The sequence below is a fragment of the Schistocerca nitens genome, chromosome 1 (genome assembly GCF_023898315.1).
Source record: "Schistocerca nitens isolate TAMUIC-IGC-003100 chromosome 1, iqSchNite1.1, whole genome shotgun sequence".
In the NCBI taxonomy this organism is placed as follows: domain Eukaryota; kingdom Metazoa; phylum Arthropoda; class Insecta; order Orthoptera; family Acrididae; genus Schistocerca; species Schistocerca nitens.
Genome location: NC_064614.1, coordinates 530189386 through 530208371, shown reverse-complemented (window position 1 = coordinate 530208371; position 18986 = coordinate 530189386). Strand labels below are relative to the sequence as shown.

At 37.2% G+C, this 18986-nt stretch overlaps 1 protein-coding gene across 7 annotated transcripts in view; it reads right to left on the bottom strand.

The window, feature by feature from the left end:
• Window positions 1–14490: 14490 nt before the first annotated feature.
• The window catches only part of LOC126253529 (diacylglycerol kinase theta), a 741186-nt gene continuing 736690 nt past the window's right edge, over window positions 14491–18986 (bottom strand). For 4 of the 7 annotated variants that reach the window (XM_049954942.1, XM_049954916.1, XM_049954934.1 and 1 more), the window contains one exon: window positions 14491–17270. In XM_049954942.1, coding sequence (XP_049810899.1) covers window positions 17139–17270 — 132 coding nt within the window. In that variant the 3' untranslated portion in view covers window positions 14491–17138. Of the gene's footprint in view, window positions 17951–18986 lie in introns of all 7 variants that reach the window. The other 3 variants (XM_049954968.1, XM_049954924.1, XM_049954952.1) reach the window with 1 other exon arrangement.

The following is an 18986-nucleotide window of genomic DNA, read 5'->3' as shown; positions in this document are numbered from 1 at the left end:
TCTGAAACCCTTTTGCTGCTTTAGCCGTGTATGAAGCACCATCTATTACTAGTTGCAAAACATTGTTTCTGTTCACACCATCTGGCCACAGTAGCTTCATATTGTTGTCAAACAAAATGGCAATTGTTAAGTTGTTTACTCTCTTGAGAGATTCACACATTAGGAGGAACTTTTAGAATGCCAGCAACAACATTTGCTACATAGCACTCACCCACATCAGTGGTCTCATCTGTGAGTACCAAAACCTTTTGTCAGCAACAATAATTTGTATTTTTTCAGGCACCTCCTCATAGCACATGGATAAATAGTTCTTTCTCAATATAGATTCGTCGGGAAATGGATGTTTTGTGATCTTCTCCAAGAACTGTCCAAAGCATGGATTCTTCAGCTTCTCCAATGGGATGTTGCAAGACACTATCATCTCGCACAAGTCCTTGAAGAATGATTGCATAGTTGAAGAAGAACCTGTATTACCTCCTGTGATCAGGGATTCATTTACAGGCAACTTGCAACAAGTATGGAGTTCTCACTGTCTGTCCCCCTTACTCATTTTCTGTGAACAATTTTCTTTCAGAAATAATGAAATTTCCTGGATGGAGCAACACATAAAATAAGAGAAAGTCAATCGATGATGACGATCAATGCGTGGAACACACAAACACATTAACAGAAAACAGCATTCACACTAGGTTTTGAGCGCTAGCTCCTGTTCTAACAATAGCACACATATACACACACAATCAAACAAACACCCAAATGTCCACACCCAGAGCCAAGGAAAGACTGATCATCGATACTCATTTATTGAAAGCACTTGCCTGATCTGTTGGAGTTTGGGAGGGGGAAGAAAGAATGTAAGGAGGTGGTAGCAGGAAAGGAGCAGGTCTTTGGACAGTTGACTTCACAGCCACACAACAAGACAAAAAGAGTACAGAGGGTTCAACAAAGAAAGATGTAACAAGTGGGATGGTGGGGGAGGGGGGAGGGGAACTGACGGAGGGGAGTAGGGGTGGGGGAAAAGGAGAGAAAGGTAAAGATAAAGAGCAAGAAAGAGAAGGGAGAGTGATTGAAAAGGATGGAAGAGAGGGAGTGAGAGGGTGATTGCCAACATGGTGGGAGGGGGGGGGGGGGGGTTGAAGGCACTGCATGATCTAGACAGAGGACTGGTGTGAACAGAGGAGAGCAGGGAAAGGGTAAGGTGAGGAAGTGGGAACAGATTAGTGGAGGTTTAGGCCAGGGGGATTGAGAGAGCTCAGGATATGTTGTAGAGAAAATTCCCATCTATGTAGTGCAGAGAAATTCATGCTGGAAGAGAGTATCCTAATGGCCCACATAGTGAAGCAGCTGTTGAAGAAAACGGAGTGAAGCAAAGAGTAGTTACAGTGAAGACTCCTGAGACAGAAGAAATTAATGTAAATTAAGGATAGGTGGGTGGCAACAACCAAGGTGTGTGTAGCCAAGGTGTTGTGGTGTGTAGCATGTTCAGCAACTTGAAGTTCAAGTTACTTGTCACATCCACATAGAATGTTGCACAGTGATCACAGTGTAGCAGGTATATAACATGGCTGCTTTCACATGTGACCCTGCCTTGTTAGGGTTACAAAACACCTGTGACTGGACTGCGGTAGGAGGTGGTGGATGGTTATATGTGACTGTTCTTGCACCTGAGCTGGCCACTAGGGAATGATCCGTGGGTTGCAGGGTTGTTTTTGTTAGTTCATCTGCTCTGCACATTTTAATTTGACTTCCCAGTATGACTAATATTAGATGATTTATATCACATTTGTGACAGACAAAATATGGATGACATTACGTGGTCCAAGTGCATTGCCATGTATGCTTCTTACAGTTATACAGGTCTGATAGGTGGGGCCAAAATATTTAACAAAGCATTCGGTGAACAAAGATAACTAGCAGCTCTCACTCCCAGGATATTTATACTGTTGGTCGAGGTCTTAGAAACTATATCTACACATTAATTTAAAAATAATGTCTCTACCAACTGCTTTTCCAATATGAAGGTGTGCACTGCCTAATGCCACACTCCTGAAGACTTACTTCATGATGATATATACTGAACATGAAGAATGAATGAAAGGGTCATTTTTGCACATGGTACACTGTGTACATCCATATATCAGTGCTTGAAGCAAACATGAAAGAGAAATTTAACATTATTCAAACAGACATTTGAGTGCCCTGTTACATTTTGTAGTTGTGTCAAATTCAACCTCCAGATAGATAGCTATTTGCCTTATACAAGATTTGGTACATAGGGCATCCACAACTGAGAGGCATGATGATTAATTTAGAGAGATCCACTTCAGTTGTACTAATATTTATTTAAATCAAGACCTGTTTCAAGATTTTAAAATCCCAACTTCAGATGGATGGAACTGCAACATACAAAGGAGAGTAAGGAAGAAACATAATGCAAAATACATGTAAAAACCAAAAGAGCAGATTGGTGAAACGCGGTGACTTACTTTTGTATGTGGTAACATATAACATGTGGATGGACCAGTCCGTGCAAGAGTCCCAACCATTGCACATTGGCATAGAATAGAAAAAAGAAAAAGGGGGGGGGGGCAAAAATGAAACTGACCTAAAAATGTAACATCTTTGTGGGTGGAATGAAGTAAACAGGAGGTGAGAACACAGTACTCACACTGTCTGTTTCTAGGCAGCCACTCAGTAGGAACACCAACCACTACCGTGTGGAAGGCCACACTGGAGGTCTGTAAGCGCGGTGCGGCGCAAGTGCCAATGGTGTTCAAGCAAGTAAACTGATATTGTCAGCATGGTACAGAAAATCTGAAATGACTGGCCCAAGCAATTTACAATACTTCATTAAGGATATAATAGAATGTGAACAAGCTGTAGTATACCAATATGCTAAATAAATCTCAAGCGAGTGACAATATGTAATGTTTTTAGACAACAAGGCAATGGTACATAGGTAAAATGAATGAGCAAGGGATAAAAACAGTGACAACAGTGATAAAAATTAATGGTAATATAACCATACTAAGTATATCACCATATGTATGATACATTATGGACTCGAGTGACAAAAATGAAATGAAATATATAAAAAACCTTCACAAATCTAAAATGTGGATGTAATAATGTAGGCATTGAAACAACACACAAAGATGATTAGGTTGAGTAACATACATTATACAAAGGAATAACAATATGAAAAGATGGCTAAGAGGGGAAGCAACTAAACGAATGGGGAGAAGTAAGTCTGAACCTCACAGACTAGTAAAAATATGTGCCTTAATTGGCAACAAGGTATTAGTAGATAAGCTAAATGAGTGAAGAGGGGAGTATATAGTAAAATCCACAATAAAAACAATGTTGTTGTTGTTGTGGTCTTCAGTCCTGAGACTGGTTTGATGCAGCTTTCCATGCTACTCTGTCCTGTGCAAGCTTCTTCATCTCCCAGTACCTACTGCAACCTACATCCTTCTGAATCTGCTTAGTGTATTCATCTCTTGGTCTCCCTCTACGATTTTTACCCTCCACGCTGCCCTCCAATGCTAAATTGGTGATCCCTTGATGCCTCAAAACATGTCCTACCAACCGATCCCTTCTTCTAGTGAAGTTGTGCCACAAACTTCTCTTCTCCCCAATCCTATTCAATACCTCCTCATTAGTTATGTGATCTACCCACTTTATCTTCAGCATTCTTCTGTAGCACCACATTTCGAAAGCTTCTATTCTCTTCTTGTCCATACTAGTTATCGTCCATGTTTCACTTCCATACATGGCTACACTCCATACAAATACTTTCAGAAACGACTTCCTGACACTTAAATCTATACTCAATGTTAACAAATTTCTCTTCTTCAGAAACGATTTCCTTGCCATTGCCAGTCTACATTTTATATCCTCTCTACTTCGACCATCATCAGTTACTTTACTCCCTAAATAGCAAAACTCCTTTACTACTTTAAGTGTCTCATTTCCTAATCTAATTCCTTCAGCATCACCCGATTTAATTTGACTACATTCCATTATCCTCGTTTTGCTTTTGTTGATGTTCATCTTATATCCTCCTTTCAAGACACTGTCCATTCCGTTCAACTGCTCTTCCAAGTCCTTTGCTGTCTCTGACAGAATTACAATGTCATCGGCAAACCTCAAAGTTTTTACTTCTTCTCCATGAATTTTAATACCTACTCCGAATTTTTCTTTTGTTTCCTTTACTGCTTGCTCAATATACAGATTGAATAACATCGGGGAGAGGCTACAACCCTGTCTCACTCCCTTCCCACCACTGCTTCACTTTCATGCCCCTCGGCTCTTATAACTGCCATCTGGTTTCTGTACAAATTGTAAATAGCCTTTCGCTCCCTGTATTTTACCCCTGCCACCTTTAGAATGTGAAAGAGAGTATTCCAGTCAACATTGTCAAAAGCTTTCTCTAAGTCTACAAATGCTAGAAATGTAGGTTTGCCTTTTCTTAATCTTTCTTCTAAGATAAGTCGTAAGGTTAGTATTGCCTCACGTATTCCAACATTTCTACGGAATCCAAACCGATCTTCCCCGAGGTCCGCTTCTACCAGTTTTTCCATTCGTCTGTAAAGAATTCGCGTTAGTATTTTGCAGCTGTGACTTATTAAACTGATAGTTCGGTAATTTTCACATCTGTCAACACCTGCTTTCTTTGGGATTGGAATTATTATATTCTTCTTGAAGTCTGAGGGTATTTCACCTGTCTCATACATCTTGCTCACCAGATGGTAGAGTTTTGTCAGGACTGGCTCTCCCAAGGCCGTCAGTAGTTCTAATGGAATGTTGTCTACTCCTGGGGCCTTGTTTCGACTCAGGTCTTTCCGTGCTCTCTCAAACTCTTCACGCAGTATCGTATCTCCCATTTCATCTTCATCTACATCCTCTTCCATTTCGATAATATTGTCCTCAAGTACATCACCCTTGTATAAACCCTCTATATACTCCTTCCACCTTTCTGCCTTCCCTTCTTTGCTTAGAACTGGGTTGCCATCTGAGCTCTTGATATTCATACAAGTGGTTCTCTTCTCTCCAAAGGTCTCTTTAATTTTCCTGTAGGCAGTATCTATCTTACCCCTAGTGAGACAAGCCTCTACATCCTTACATTTGTCCTCTAGCCATCCCTGCTTAGCCATTTTGCACTTCCTGTCGATCTCATTTTTGAGACGTTTGTATTCCTTTTTGCCTGCTTCATTTACTGCATTTTTATATTTTCTCCTTTCATCAAATAAATTCAATATTTCTTCTGTTACCCAAGGATTTCTATTAGCCCTCGTCTTTTTACCTACCCAATACTCTGCTGCTTTCACTATTTCAATCATTCCCTAATGCTCTCCCTGAATCTCTCTACAACCTCTGGTTCTTTCAATTTATCCAGATCCCATCTCCTTAAATTCCCACCTTTTTGCAGTTTCTTGAGTTTCAATCTACAGTTCATAACCAATAGATTGTGGTCAAGAGTCCACATCTGCCCCTGGAAATGTCTTACAATTTAAAACCTGGTTCCTAAATCTCTGTCTTACCATTATATAATCTATCTGATACCTTTTCGTATCTCCAGGATTCTTCCAGGTATACAACCTTCTTTTATGATTCTTGAACCAAGTGTTAGCTATGATTAAGTTATGCTCTGTGCAAAATTCTACAAGGCGGCTTCCTCTTTCATTTCTTCCCCCCAATCCATATTCACCTACTATGTTTCCTTCTCTCCCTTTTCCTACTGACGAATTCCAGTCACCCATGACTATTAAATTTTCGTCTCCCTTCACTACCTGAATAATTTCTTTTATCTCGTCATACATTTCATCAATTTCTTCATCATCTGCAGAGCTAGTTGGCATATAAACTTGTACTACTGTAGTAGGCATGGGCTTTGTGTCTATTTTGGCCACAATAATGCGTTCACTATGCTGTTTGTAGTAGCTAACCCGCACTCCTATTTTTTTATTCATTATTAAATCTACTCCTGCATTACCTCTATTTGATTTTGTATTTATAACCCTGTAATCACAAACAATGACAAAATAAATTATACTAAGTAAATCATCATGTATGTATGGTACATGTATATAAAATGTATAAATATAAAAACTATCATAAAAATTCTAAAAGGTAAAAGTAGCGATGCTAGCAGCCAAATGGTAAATCAACACGGTCAGGCTGAGAACCCTTTAGCAGATGATATAATACTAATGCGGAAGAAAATGAAGGCAAAACAGTTAATATATGAATGGGAGTTTAGAGAAATAGGCCTGAACTTGTTACATATTATTTTAGAAACATGTTGATATTCAATAGAGCCGTATGTTTGAATGTGTTTTGCTCATTTAGTGTATATAGTGGATTGTGGTTCAAATTGTGTAAAATTTCAATATCTTCCAATAAGTTAAGGATTTGACCTGTTGGTTGTATATGGAGGATACTTAAGTTACTCACTATGTCAGGAAAAAGAGTGCTGTGTGCTTGTCAAACTGAATTGCAAAAGTATATCCTGTTTGTCCAACATAAAGGCATTGGTAGTCATTACAATTAATCTGATAGGCACCTGACAAGAGTGCTTGGTTTGTGGTTACATGTTTCATGCCGTCTAAACTGTAGGCCACTTGGTTTGGTACCTAAAACGCAGGAGTTATACTAGCTTTAATTAACAATTCGCTCACTTTGTCAGAAATAATTCCTATGTGTGGTATTTTACAATATATGTTGTATAACATATCATTAACGATAGGTGTGAGAATGATACCATTATTATTATCTTTTTACTTCTTTGCTGTATCTTCTGGGTAAGCATGTCTACTGTTTGCATAGAATATTATGTAGTATGTGCTATGTGTCTAATAATTTTCAGTTCTTTTCATAATCTTGTGAGCTGAGCGGTACTTGGTTGCCTCATTGCAACATAGTCTCTAATGCTGCCATCTTATACTTGTGTGACTGGTTGGATGAACTGTGAATGATACTATTAGTAGTTGTTTCCTTCCTATAAACACTGTACATAATTTTATTGTCTTGTAAGGTAACAAGGCTATCCAAACACAGAAAGGAAAAGTTGTGGTGTTTGAGTGTAAATTGTACACTCATATGCAAGCTATTTACATCCTGTTGGAATTGCCAGACATGTTCACTGGGACCATTGTACAAGAAGAGTACATTGTCAACATAGTGTCAGTAACACACTACATTGTATGAATGATTTGGGCGGGACAAAAAGAACTAATGCTCAATATAGCTAACGAAAATATTGGCAATTATACTTGCTACTGGGGAGCCTATAACCAGCCCCTCAGTTTACCTGTAAACTACATTATTAAACAGGGAATAATTATGACTCGGCAACAGCTTAAGAAATGTTGTGAACTCATCAGTAACTTGATGGTCAAGATTAGCATGCCGTTCTAGTAGGGTATTCTCAATGATGGGGACCATTTCCTTATTTGGTATTTTGGTATACAGGTTAGTAATGTCTAGGCTAGCTAAATGTGTGTCGCTTGTAACAGTAACCTCATCTTTTTGGCCTATTAACTCACCCCTGTTTTTTATGGTGCATGTACTAGGAAACAGGTAACGTTTGTAGAGAAAACTATTCAATTCTTTAGCTAACCAATAATCCGGGGAACCAATGGTGTTCAGTGTTGCTCTTAGAATTTGGTTTATGAATCTTAAGTGCACATCTCAAGGTTGGAGTTTTCAGATTCATTGATATTAATGACATTTTTTAAAATGATGTCACAACTTTGTGTATCCTTCTGAATGTGGGGTTTTTTTTTTTTTTTTTTTTTTTTTTTGGATCCAGCTATAAAATGGATGTTAGATCAAAGAGGCATGCTCACTTCTGGGCTTTCTGTATGTAACTGGTCTTGTAAATAATAACAGAAGTGTGGCTTTCATCTGCTGCTGTGATAATTACCTGTTTGTCTTTGAGCTTCTTAGTGCTTTTCTGAAATGTCTGCTGGTCTCTTATGAGAGTGTGTGGTCTCTGTGTTCACATACTACCACTAACCTGTTCATTATGTTTAGAAAATTCATAGTCACGGGCCTTGTTTAGTTTAAAGGTAATTTAACTTTTCTTCAAAGCATCGCATTTATATTTGTCAAGGGCAGCAGTAGTATAAGCCTCCGGAGTAGTTGCAGTTTCATAGTAATAAGTGGAGTGCATATTGTAAGATAGGCCCTTGTTCAGCAAGTCTGTTTCATCACAAATGAAATCAATTTTGGTATGGTTGTCCATCTCATTATGAAAATGGAAACTACATGTGTGCACATTGACCGATTCTGATTTGTCAATTCTCAGGCCCAGTTTACTAAACTTCCACACCTGGGTGCCCATTATTGTATTTTTTAAGACATCAGTAATATGGACAATGTGTGTGTATGCATGGTCAAAATAAAAACAGTCAGTCTCTGCCTAGCTAATAGTGAATGGGCACTTTATGTTTTCTTATTAACCATGTCCTTCTTTACATACAGTAACCTAGTTTCTTTTATAATTGCTGTTTTCAATAATCAGCCATACATAACATGGTGAATGAGCGTTATTCTTATTGAACAGCTGTTGAATGAAGTTAGGAATGACATTATTTTCTACACAAATTTTACTGAATGTAATCCCAGCTGAGGTTCTAAGTGATTTTCTTCCACAAGTTGAGAAGATTTTTGAACACAGGACATCCACAATTGAGAGGCATGATAAATATTTGAGAGAGATCCACTTCAGTTGTACTAATGTTTGTTGAAACCACCACTGATTTCAAGATTTTAAAATCCCATCTTCAGGTGTATGAAACTGTAACATACAAAGGAAAGGAAGAATGAAATATAATGCAAAATATGTGTAAAAACAAAAGAGAACAAACGAAATCCATGACTGCAAACCACACGCATACTTCGGATGACCGTCAGATTAATTGTAACGACTGTCAATGTCTTTATGTTGGACAAACAGGACGTACTTTCGCAATTCAGTTCAAAGAACACCAAGACTCAAGTAATTTGATACCAGCCTTAACTAATCACATACAAACACTCTATTCCTGACAGAGGTACTAACTTATGTATTCTCCATATAAAATGAAAGGTCAAATCCTTAACTTATTGGAAGACATTGAAATTTTACACAGTTTGAACCACAATCCACTATATACCTAAAATGAGCAAACCACTTTGGCGCATACGGTTCTATTGAATACTGACAAGTTTCTAAAATAATGTCACAAGTTCAAGCCTATTTCTCTAAACTCTCATCCATTTATTGTCTTGTCTTCATTATCTTTCCACATTAGTATTATTTCATCGGATAAAGGGTGCTCAGCCTCATCATGTTGATTTGCCGTTTGGCTCCTAGCATCGCTACACTTACATTTTGGAATTTTTATGATAGTTTTTATATTTATACATTTTATATACATTACTTGAGCCCATAATGTAACCTACATATACGATGACGTACTTAGTATAATTTATTGTACCATTGTTTTTATCATAGCTTTTATTATATACTTCACTCATTTGGCTTACCTACTATTACCTTGTTGCCAATTAAGGCACATATTTTTACTAGTCTGTGAGGTTCAGACTTATTTCTTCCCATTTGTTTAGTTGCTTCCCTTCTTAGCCATCTTTCCATATCATCATTCCTTTGTATAATGTACGGTGCTCAACCTAATCATCTTTGTGAGTCATTTTTAATGCCTACATTACTACATCCACATTTTAGACTTGTGATGGTTTCTTATACATTTCATTTTATTTTTGTCACTCAAGTCTGTAATGTATCATACACATGATGATTTACTTAGTATGGTTTCATATTACCATTAATTTTTATCACTGTTGTCACTGGTTCATTCATTTTACCTATGTACTTTTGCCTTGTTGCCTAAAAACATCTCATATTGTCATATGCTTGAGAGTTATTTAGTCTATTGGTGTACCAGAGCTCATTCATATTCTATGTCCTTAATGAAGTATTGTAAATGCTTGGATCAGTCATTCCAGATTTTCTGTATCATCGCTGGCAGTGTCAGTTTACTTGCTTGTAGACCATTGGCATCTGCATCACAACGTACTTACAGACCTCTGGCGTGGCCTTCCATGCAGTAGTGGGTGGCATTCCTACCCTGCGGCTACCAAGCGGTGGACAGTGTGAGAACTATAATTGTTCTCTTGTTCTGTTTACTTCTTCCCACCTGCATGGACATTACATTTTAGATCAGTTTCATTATTGCTCTTCCCTCCCTGGGTTTTCTTTTCTCTAGTTCCACCACGAAAATGCAATGACTGGAACTCTTGCACTGACTGGTCCAACCACATGTTATGTATTACCAAATACTGTAAGTAAGTTGGCTTGTTTCAGCAGTCTGCTCTTTTGGTTTTTACACATATTTTGCATTATACTTCTTTCTTCCTCTCCTTTGTATGTTATGGTTTGACAGTTTCATACATCTGAACTTGTGATTTTAAACTTGGTTGTGGTTTTAATAAATATTAGTACATCTGAAGCAGATCTCTCTAATTAATTACTTAAAACCCAGTTCGGGGAATCCATGAAGATGCTCAACATGTTTCGATAACTGCAAAGGTTCAAGAAGCTGATGATGAGAACTGTTGTTTTTAACATGAGATTTCGAGCTAAAATGTGCAGCATTGATCAGTACTGAATTTTTCCTGTCCATTGTGTCCTGAAAAAATGAAACAACATTTGTCTGAGAAAGTATGTTCAACAGCATAAAGAGTCATTGATGACTCGGCACACAATAATCTCCAGATAATACAGACACATTGTTTTCAAAACTGATATGAAGTTAAGAGAAGGAACTGAAAACAATACGAGAGTCTAATACACTTTCCTCTCATACAACAAGGAAAATTTACTGGCTTCTCTGTTAGAACTGTTCCAAGTAATCTTACTGGTCCTCTAAAATTATGCTGAAAAATATTATTACAGTGTGATCATGCCTGTAGCCATTTCAGACATGTTACCAGATTGAATACTAAGGCCAGTTATTCCCTTGTGAGAACATATGAAGTCAACAGATTATGACACTCAAGTGTACACAGAGGGAGAATGTGCAGCAAGAGCTGTGACAGCTAGGGTGTAAATCCAGAAGTAAATTTTTGGTTTCAAGACATGTGGAGTTGCTTAACCAAATCATGGACCTCTTTTTTGAACTGTAATTGAAAAATAAAATATGTTAGTTTACAGCTTTAGCATAAAATCAAAATGAAAATATTTTTATGAATAATTTCAAGTTTTCATTTTGTAATGTGAAAGAGCCTATCTCAGGTTTTACACAAATTATACTAAACACAGTACCAACAAAGATACTTCAACTTGTTTGTAAGATCTCACTGTCATCTTCACACTGAAATTAAATTATGCTAGATTGGTCAAAGATTTATTCCTTCCCCTGATCCCTACAGGTGAAATACTTTTGCCACTGACCACTCTGTCCAAAAGATAACGTCGAACCATGCCTCACCAAGTTCATGCCGTCATTCAACTGTAATCTTCTCCCACTTCCATTCTCTTCATTATCTTTCAAAACCTCCTACCTCAGGCCTGGTCTTACTCTTCTTTTCTAGACAGTTTCCCAAGAACACAAATCTCTTGGCAGAGGATAGAGACAGCCTCCCCTCTATTAAAACAATGCCTGATTTAATCATCCCCCTGTAAACGGAAGCTACATCACTTGTTATGATGAATTATAATGATTACCTGTCAGAAGATATCTGCCTACTATCTGATACTTTCATGTACAAGCTCTGCCACAGTGATTCCTTCCCAGAAGTCCAGAATAACCTTCAATGCCTACCCAATTGCCTAGGCCCTTATCAGAACATTTTCCCCAAGTCTCTCACCCCTCCTCACCCCAACTAATTACAGGCCAACTTTCCACATGCTACTCAAAATCCATAATCTATCCATTCTGGATGTCCAGTTGTAATTGGATGGTGTAGCCCCCATGAAAAGAATCTCTATTATAGTTGATCAACACTTCCAATGCCTACAGCCTAATGTCCTATATAAAAAACATGAAACACTTTGTCATCTGTACATCAATCATATTCCATCACCATCTAGACCCTTGTAGTGATTGCTGATACCACTCCCTATGCAGTAATATTCCTCATGCTGCTAGCTTTGCAACAAGCAAATACTACTACTCTCAACATCTTGTCAGCTTCAAACCACCATCTTGCCCAGTTACTGGGCAATTCAAAATGAACACAGCAAGTACAAATGGCTATAACTATTTCATGCACAGTGATAAACTGATGAGAATTACAGGTAATAAACAAGAAAGTTCAGTTTTTTTATAGTTTTCTAAAACATATATTATCAGTAATCTATATGAATCTCTTGGTCACATGAACAACATCTAAATGATGATCAATTTCACACCGTACACTCTAAAGCATATGTGGAGTTATAAATATGTGTGCATTGCAAGTGCATATTTTGAATCCTGGAATTGTTTTTGGTAAGGGAGGTGCACACATATGGTCTTTCACATGACCCCAATTAAGAGAAATCCATAGATGCCAGGTCCAGAGATCTATGTGGTCAAGGGCAAAACACAGTGCTGTCATGTCCAGTACAACTTCTTCAGTTATCTGGAACATGCTGATTTAAAAATATGCAAATTTCTTATTCCAATGTGGGGGTACTCCATCTTGCTGAAAGGTGTCCACAAACAGATCTTCTGCACCATATCCATACATGCCCCTAGTTCTCCAACTACCCCTATGAACCAGTTGCAGAGGAGAATCCCTCCATTACCCAATATCACCACTCCCCCTTGTTCCTCCTCCTGGAACAACTTACTAACATCCTTTGACTACCTTCCAGGGCATCTCCTTGAAAGAGGAACAGATACGGAAATAGTCGCCACTAAAATGTGACCAAAAACGCATCTGAATGCCACCCCCTTCCCCACCAGTGGCTGAGCATGCTATGGAGCACCATATGCTTGGCTTAAACTTACAATGTTTTATTTCAATCTCTAATTGCCCACCCCACATCCACCTCCACTCTGGCCTCATGATCCTTGCTTCATTCCATTAATCTCCCCACCCACATTGTTCTCTCTGCACCTTCACCTTCCTTTGTTCTATCTTGATGCCCCTCCCTCCATTTCACCATGTGTGTGTTACATGTTACTTTACCAGCTTGTACCAGGACAGACTTTCTGTTGTTACATTCCTATGATACCTTTGTGTGTGTGTGTGTGTGTGTTTCAGTTAGTTAGTTATGAGGAAATTCATTGTCTTATGGTTTAGTGTCAATTTCAGTCTCATTTATGTGTCTGTTCACCACTCATTGTCCCCAGTATATAGTGTGTGGTTACCTTAATAGTTTCCATTATTTGTGCATAAAAATGTAGTTTGAAGTATAATTGTTATTTGTTTATAATGTGTTCTTGTTTAGTTGTATTTATCCTTACATTTACATTGAACTTATACTTGCATAATTTTTTTTTTTTTTTTTGCACTTTGTACATTGATTTCTCGTTTATAGTGTCAACTGCAGATGATCAGCCACATAGAACAAACCAGGAAATTCTCCCAATGAAGCCAAGAAAACAGAGTAGGGTACACACAATGAAGTGTGGATCTAAAACTGTGACTACTAGTACTGCAACTAAACTAACTGAATGTATGTCACAGTTCAAAAAAAGATAAAGCTTTAACCTGTTTTCCATTTTGACTTCAATCTCTTCACAGCATTTCTTACCTTTCTTTCAGATGCCAACAGTTCCTTTAACAGCAGACATGACAGCCTTGTACACACATGTATCTACACACTGAAGAGTTTAATTTACATCACAGGTATATCTGCATTCATGCCTTAGTTTCAAAGTAAAGTATACTCGAGACCTGTGTGAGAGAGGTGTGTTTCTACTGAAATATAAAATTCACCAAAACATACCTCAGTTCTTTCTCCTTCTGTCATATAGGATAAATCTTATAATTCTATAACATATCACATGAACTTGTCATTTGATTACTTGTTAGGGCAGTAACAGATTCACTGAATGCAGTATGCCAAGATTCACTTATCTGCAGCTACTTACTATGTGTTAAGCATGCATGTAAGCCATGGTGAGAAAGGTGATTGTTTCTGATTGTTCAAGATATTTTTAAATATTGACAAAACAAACTCTTGCATTACATATAAATACTATGGACATGATAATTCCTATGGTCTTCAAAATGAATAAAATGGATTATTTTTAGGGTTTTTATAAATGCTTAGGTTATTACCTGCAGCACATTAAATTTTTGTATATGTCTTTGAATCTCAATTAATTAAGCAGAATGCATACATTCAGAAATCAGTGTTTCATATTAGGTGAGTCATTTTAAGCAATTATATTGCTATACTTATTTGGGAAAAAAATAGAAGCTAATATAGTTATTGGTAGTTATGTAAGTAAATGGAATGTAAACATGGGAAAAGAAATAGGACCATGCGTTTGAAGTTACATTTAATACCTTTCTATATCCACAAGTTATAATATAATCTATATTATCATCTTCACATCATATACATATATATATTTATATATATATCGTATGTAGAGAGACTTTATTGCAAGAGACTCAATAAAATACATTCGATCTTTAAAGTGTTGAGCTGTTCCAGGGTTAAGTAACGTATTTAGACACCAATACTGCACAATTTTAATTGCGAAATATCCTGGAGCAGTCCAAAACACAGCCGATACGTTCACCAACTGTGTGAGCTAGCTGTTGACCCAGATTGTCAGATAATTTATCGAGTCTGTGCAATCTGCTGCCGAACTTGCAAGCTCAACAACTTGTTGGTTTTGGGTATAACGACAGGAGAACATAGCACATTGATCTTTAGTATAGATTGTACAGAGCATAATATAATATTAGCTATCAATATAATGCAACAGTGACGTGAGGCTTTTGTCGAATCTTTAACATATATGTTCACAAATCAGCTAAAAATGTTTATTGTTCACGAGATAAGCTCCGGAATAGCAACTCGTCAACAACTGAGCCCCATACATCTCTAGCTGATTAGGAACCAGGAGGCTTGACATCCGTTTCCGGAACGGACCAAGACACCCATAAAATTTAGAATTTTCATTATATTAGCATGTAAAATATGAAATGAATAAAGAACAGACAGACACGCACGGTTTGACATTGAGCTTGGAGGAGTCTACAGGGATGTGGGATATTGACTAGATTCTAGCGCGACCTACAAAGCGCCAATAGGGCACCAAGCTGAGTTACCAACTGGTGTTCCATCCAACCAGGTCCTGGCACATTGCTTGCAAAGGACGTCTCAAATACTCTTCACTTTCCTGCAGGCAATCTTCTTTCTCACAAGCAAAACTTCCAGTGTATTCGCTTTTCTTTAACTGTAACTTTATGTGCATATCTGTCAAGGAACCTTTATCTCACGAACTGGTATCTAAAATAGTCTTTCCTCATAGTGTGGAATGATACCAGTAAAGCCCTTTCATGTACCAAACACAGCTCATGAACCACAAACAATATTAATCCAACTACAGAACCTTCTTCGGAAAACCATACATCTTCAGTCACAAAGTAACTTTCTTCTTCACACATCACACATGTCAACAATCTGTACAGATCACATGCCTTTCAGAACACACTGGAGAACAACAGATCAGTACGACATCATCTGGATCTACATATCTGTGTTTGTCCATTGGCAGCATATGCTCAGAGATTCTGGATGGATTCTAAAAATATTTTGTCAAATCTGGGGAGCCCCACTCTTGGGGTAATTAAGGTAAGCTCACGAGTATACCTTAAATTTAGGGATGAATGTGAGCCATCCTCTTCAATGTCATATCAAGTATGTGATAGTGTGAGGTAGTAACTAACCACACATTATTCTATCTGTAATGTTGTACATGGAATGTATTGCAGAGAAATGTAGGAAGCATAACTGGCATACCTCTGGAAATGCTCTCAGAATACAATGGCCACTCTCATTTTCATTTTTTCAGGCAAATATTCAAAGTATGCATATCTTCTCTCTGTACAGAAAAAATACAATCCATTACACACCAATTAACAAAGAGCATCATTTTTACAACCATCTTTATGCTTCCTTTCTCATCCTAGTTCATCGCCGTTGGTCTTTGGTTGACCTGACTAGAAATGTTTGCATGATTGTAAGTCTGAAGTGTTTTTAGCAGAAATTCAGCAATGTCCATGTTCTACTACAAAACTGCTAATTACTCCAAACTTACATATGCAATTATTATGCGTTAAAATTTACACTCTTTCTGTCACAAGTAGGATCTGATTCCCAGACCTACATTTTATGACTGACAGCAAAATACATTTACACACTGTAGTAATATAACTGTAACAACTGTTCCCAATGTCTTGTTGTGCTCTTACACTGTCCACAACACATGTAACAGTATCATAACTGTCACACTGTGCCAAGTCCACTGGTAAAATACCATACTTTAATGTAATATTTGTCATTACAGTATACAATACTAAGAACATAAATGCAAAAATTAAGCGTACATGCAGCCACACACAAGACACTTGTGTAAACCCATGCCCAGTTTTCTCTGCAGTTTTAAAAAGTAGTACACAACAGACACACATGTTTTATGACTAGTGGTAGTTTGCCCTGTGGACTGTTTAATATGCCCAAGTATTCATTTAATACTGAATGGAGAAGCAGTTAGCTTCTTTCTCTTAATGGGAGTATGGGCAACTGACAATCTACCATAGGGCACATTATTAAATGATGGGGAAATGAGATCTATCTTAACCTATTTAGTGTCAACCACATGGGAAAAATAAATTACAGCAAAAATTATTTCTGAACATTAAAACCAATCTGCGTTGGTTAACAGTTCTTTCACATTTACATTAAAAAATATGTCTTTCCATAGTTCACTGCGCCACTGCTTGTATGCTGTGATTCATGAGAACTATGGAATTTATTTAGGCTCCTTTAGCAATTGCTCACAACACATTCATTCAATGTGGAATGGGGTACATTTTTTCCTATACATTTTTATAAAAAAGGCTACAATTTAATGATATTCACAAAGTATAAAAGATTAATTACAATATCACACTCTTCATACAGCAGTGTTGTTGTGATTTGCTGATGAGTCCGCTGGCAGCACGAACTGTGACCCTGGAGACACCAGCATTAGTGGCTCTGTGTTGCGGCGTTTCATCTTTCCCTTCATCTTCTTCAACATTGTAGCCTAGCAGAGGATTTAGGAATGAAAGGAATGGGAGGAGCAAACAAAGCAGTGCAAAGGAAAGAGAAGAAACTGATGTCAATAATCAAAGTGGACCACATTCTCACATAAACATTTTGTGAGTAATTATATTTTGATGCAAGACAAAAAAAGAAGCAGAATTAGATTAGTAAGCAAGAAAGCATAACATGAAAAAGAAAAAAAAGTGAGAGGAGTCTGAATTACAACAGCAATCAACCCAGTGAAGTGTGAAAGTGTGTGAAGCTTGGAAGTTCCTCTCACATATTTGTAAGGAAAAAGGGGAGTACACATAGACCATAACTCGAAATGCAGTCTGAGAACTTTTAAAACTGAAACATGAATACAACACAGGCATTATTTCATGCATATCCATGACTTAACTCCATTCTCAAACTAGATTAACAGTGACTCATAATGGAACACATGCATACACAAATGGTAAATGTTATAAGAAAATGATTGATCGAAATATCTTTTAAGCAACATTAAAGAAAATATTTAGACAGGATGAGATACAGCTCCCAGACTGCATAGGTTTCTCTACTCTGAGGCTGCTGAGAATGGATTTATTCATCACTGCTCTTGCCCCCCTCCCCATTTGCTGGCAGGATAGAGGGTTCAGTGTTTCGCCGCTTGATCTTATTTTTCTTCAACATGGTTGCCTGCAGTCAAGAGGAACGTGGGTTTATTAGTCGAGGAGTGGGTTAAAAGCCAACTGTGAGATACTACATACAACATGCAAATCTTATTGAGAGATATAGACAGAAAATTTTTAAATGAATTACTAATCTATCAAAAATCGCCTTTCTAGTAATAGAGAGCTATAACATTTATACAGAAAATAAAGCTAAGACAGCAAGTTTTAAATAAAATTTAGATATAGATAACACTATTATGGATGTTAATAAGTGTTTGGCTTTTCTTCTCTCATGTATTTCGAAACTACCAATGAATTTTGTGACACCTACGTGTACTGACTGGTTTAATTGCAAACAGCTTTTGAAGTTATAACCTAGTTTCTGGAAGTCTCGCATGAACATGGTAAAATTCACTATAAACTTCACAATCATAACTTTTTTACACGAGATGAAATTTGAAAATGTGTGGTGAAAGTGTGATTTCATTAAATTCACCATATTAACAAAAAGTCTTGCTACATGCAAGAAGACTTGATCTGGACAATACTGTGGTATACTAACACTAGTGACAAAAGGCACAAGAAATGAAAAGGATAGTAACACTGAAAATGTAGTCCTGAAGACCATTAATTTATAGCAGTAACCAAGCATGAAAAAAATTTCAGTACAAAGATATTGCCAAAAATTACCCCAATAATATTTAGAAGTGAGAAAGTGATATACACTTTGACATTCATTAAGTTGTAAGAATGTCTGATAAAATGTTTTTAAAATTGTTGATGTTTATACATACACCGATGTGAACAAAAGAACTGACACAAGAAAATGGAATAAAAAGTTGGCAGCATAAATTCCTTCATTATAATAGATAAAAGGAAAAGAAGAAAACTGCAGAGGTGGTACACAGATCAGTGATATGGAAAGATCACCAATTCCACAATTACTGAAGAACATCTACTGGAGAGACTACACAAATGACTTCACACTCCCCAATACACAACAGTTCATCCAGCCAGCAAGTACTTAATCTATGACAATTACTTTTTCATACAGTCTGTAA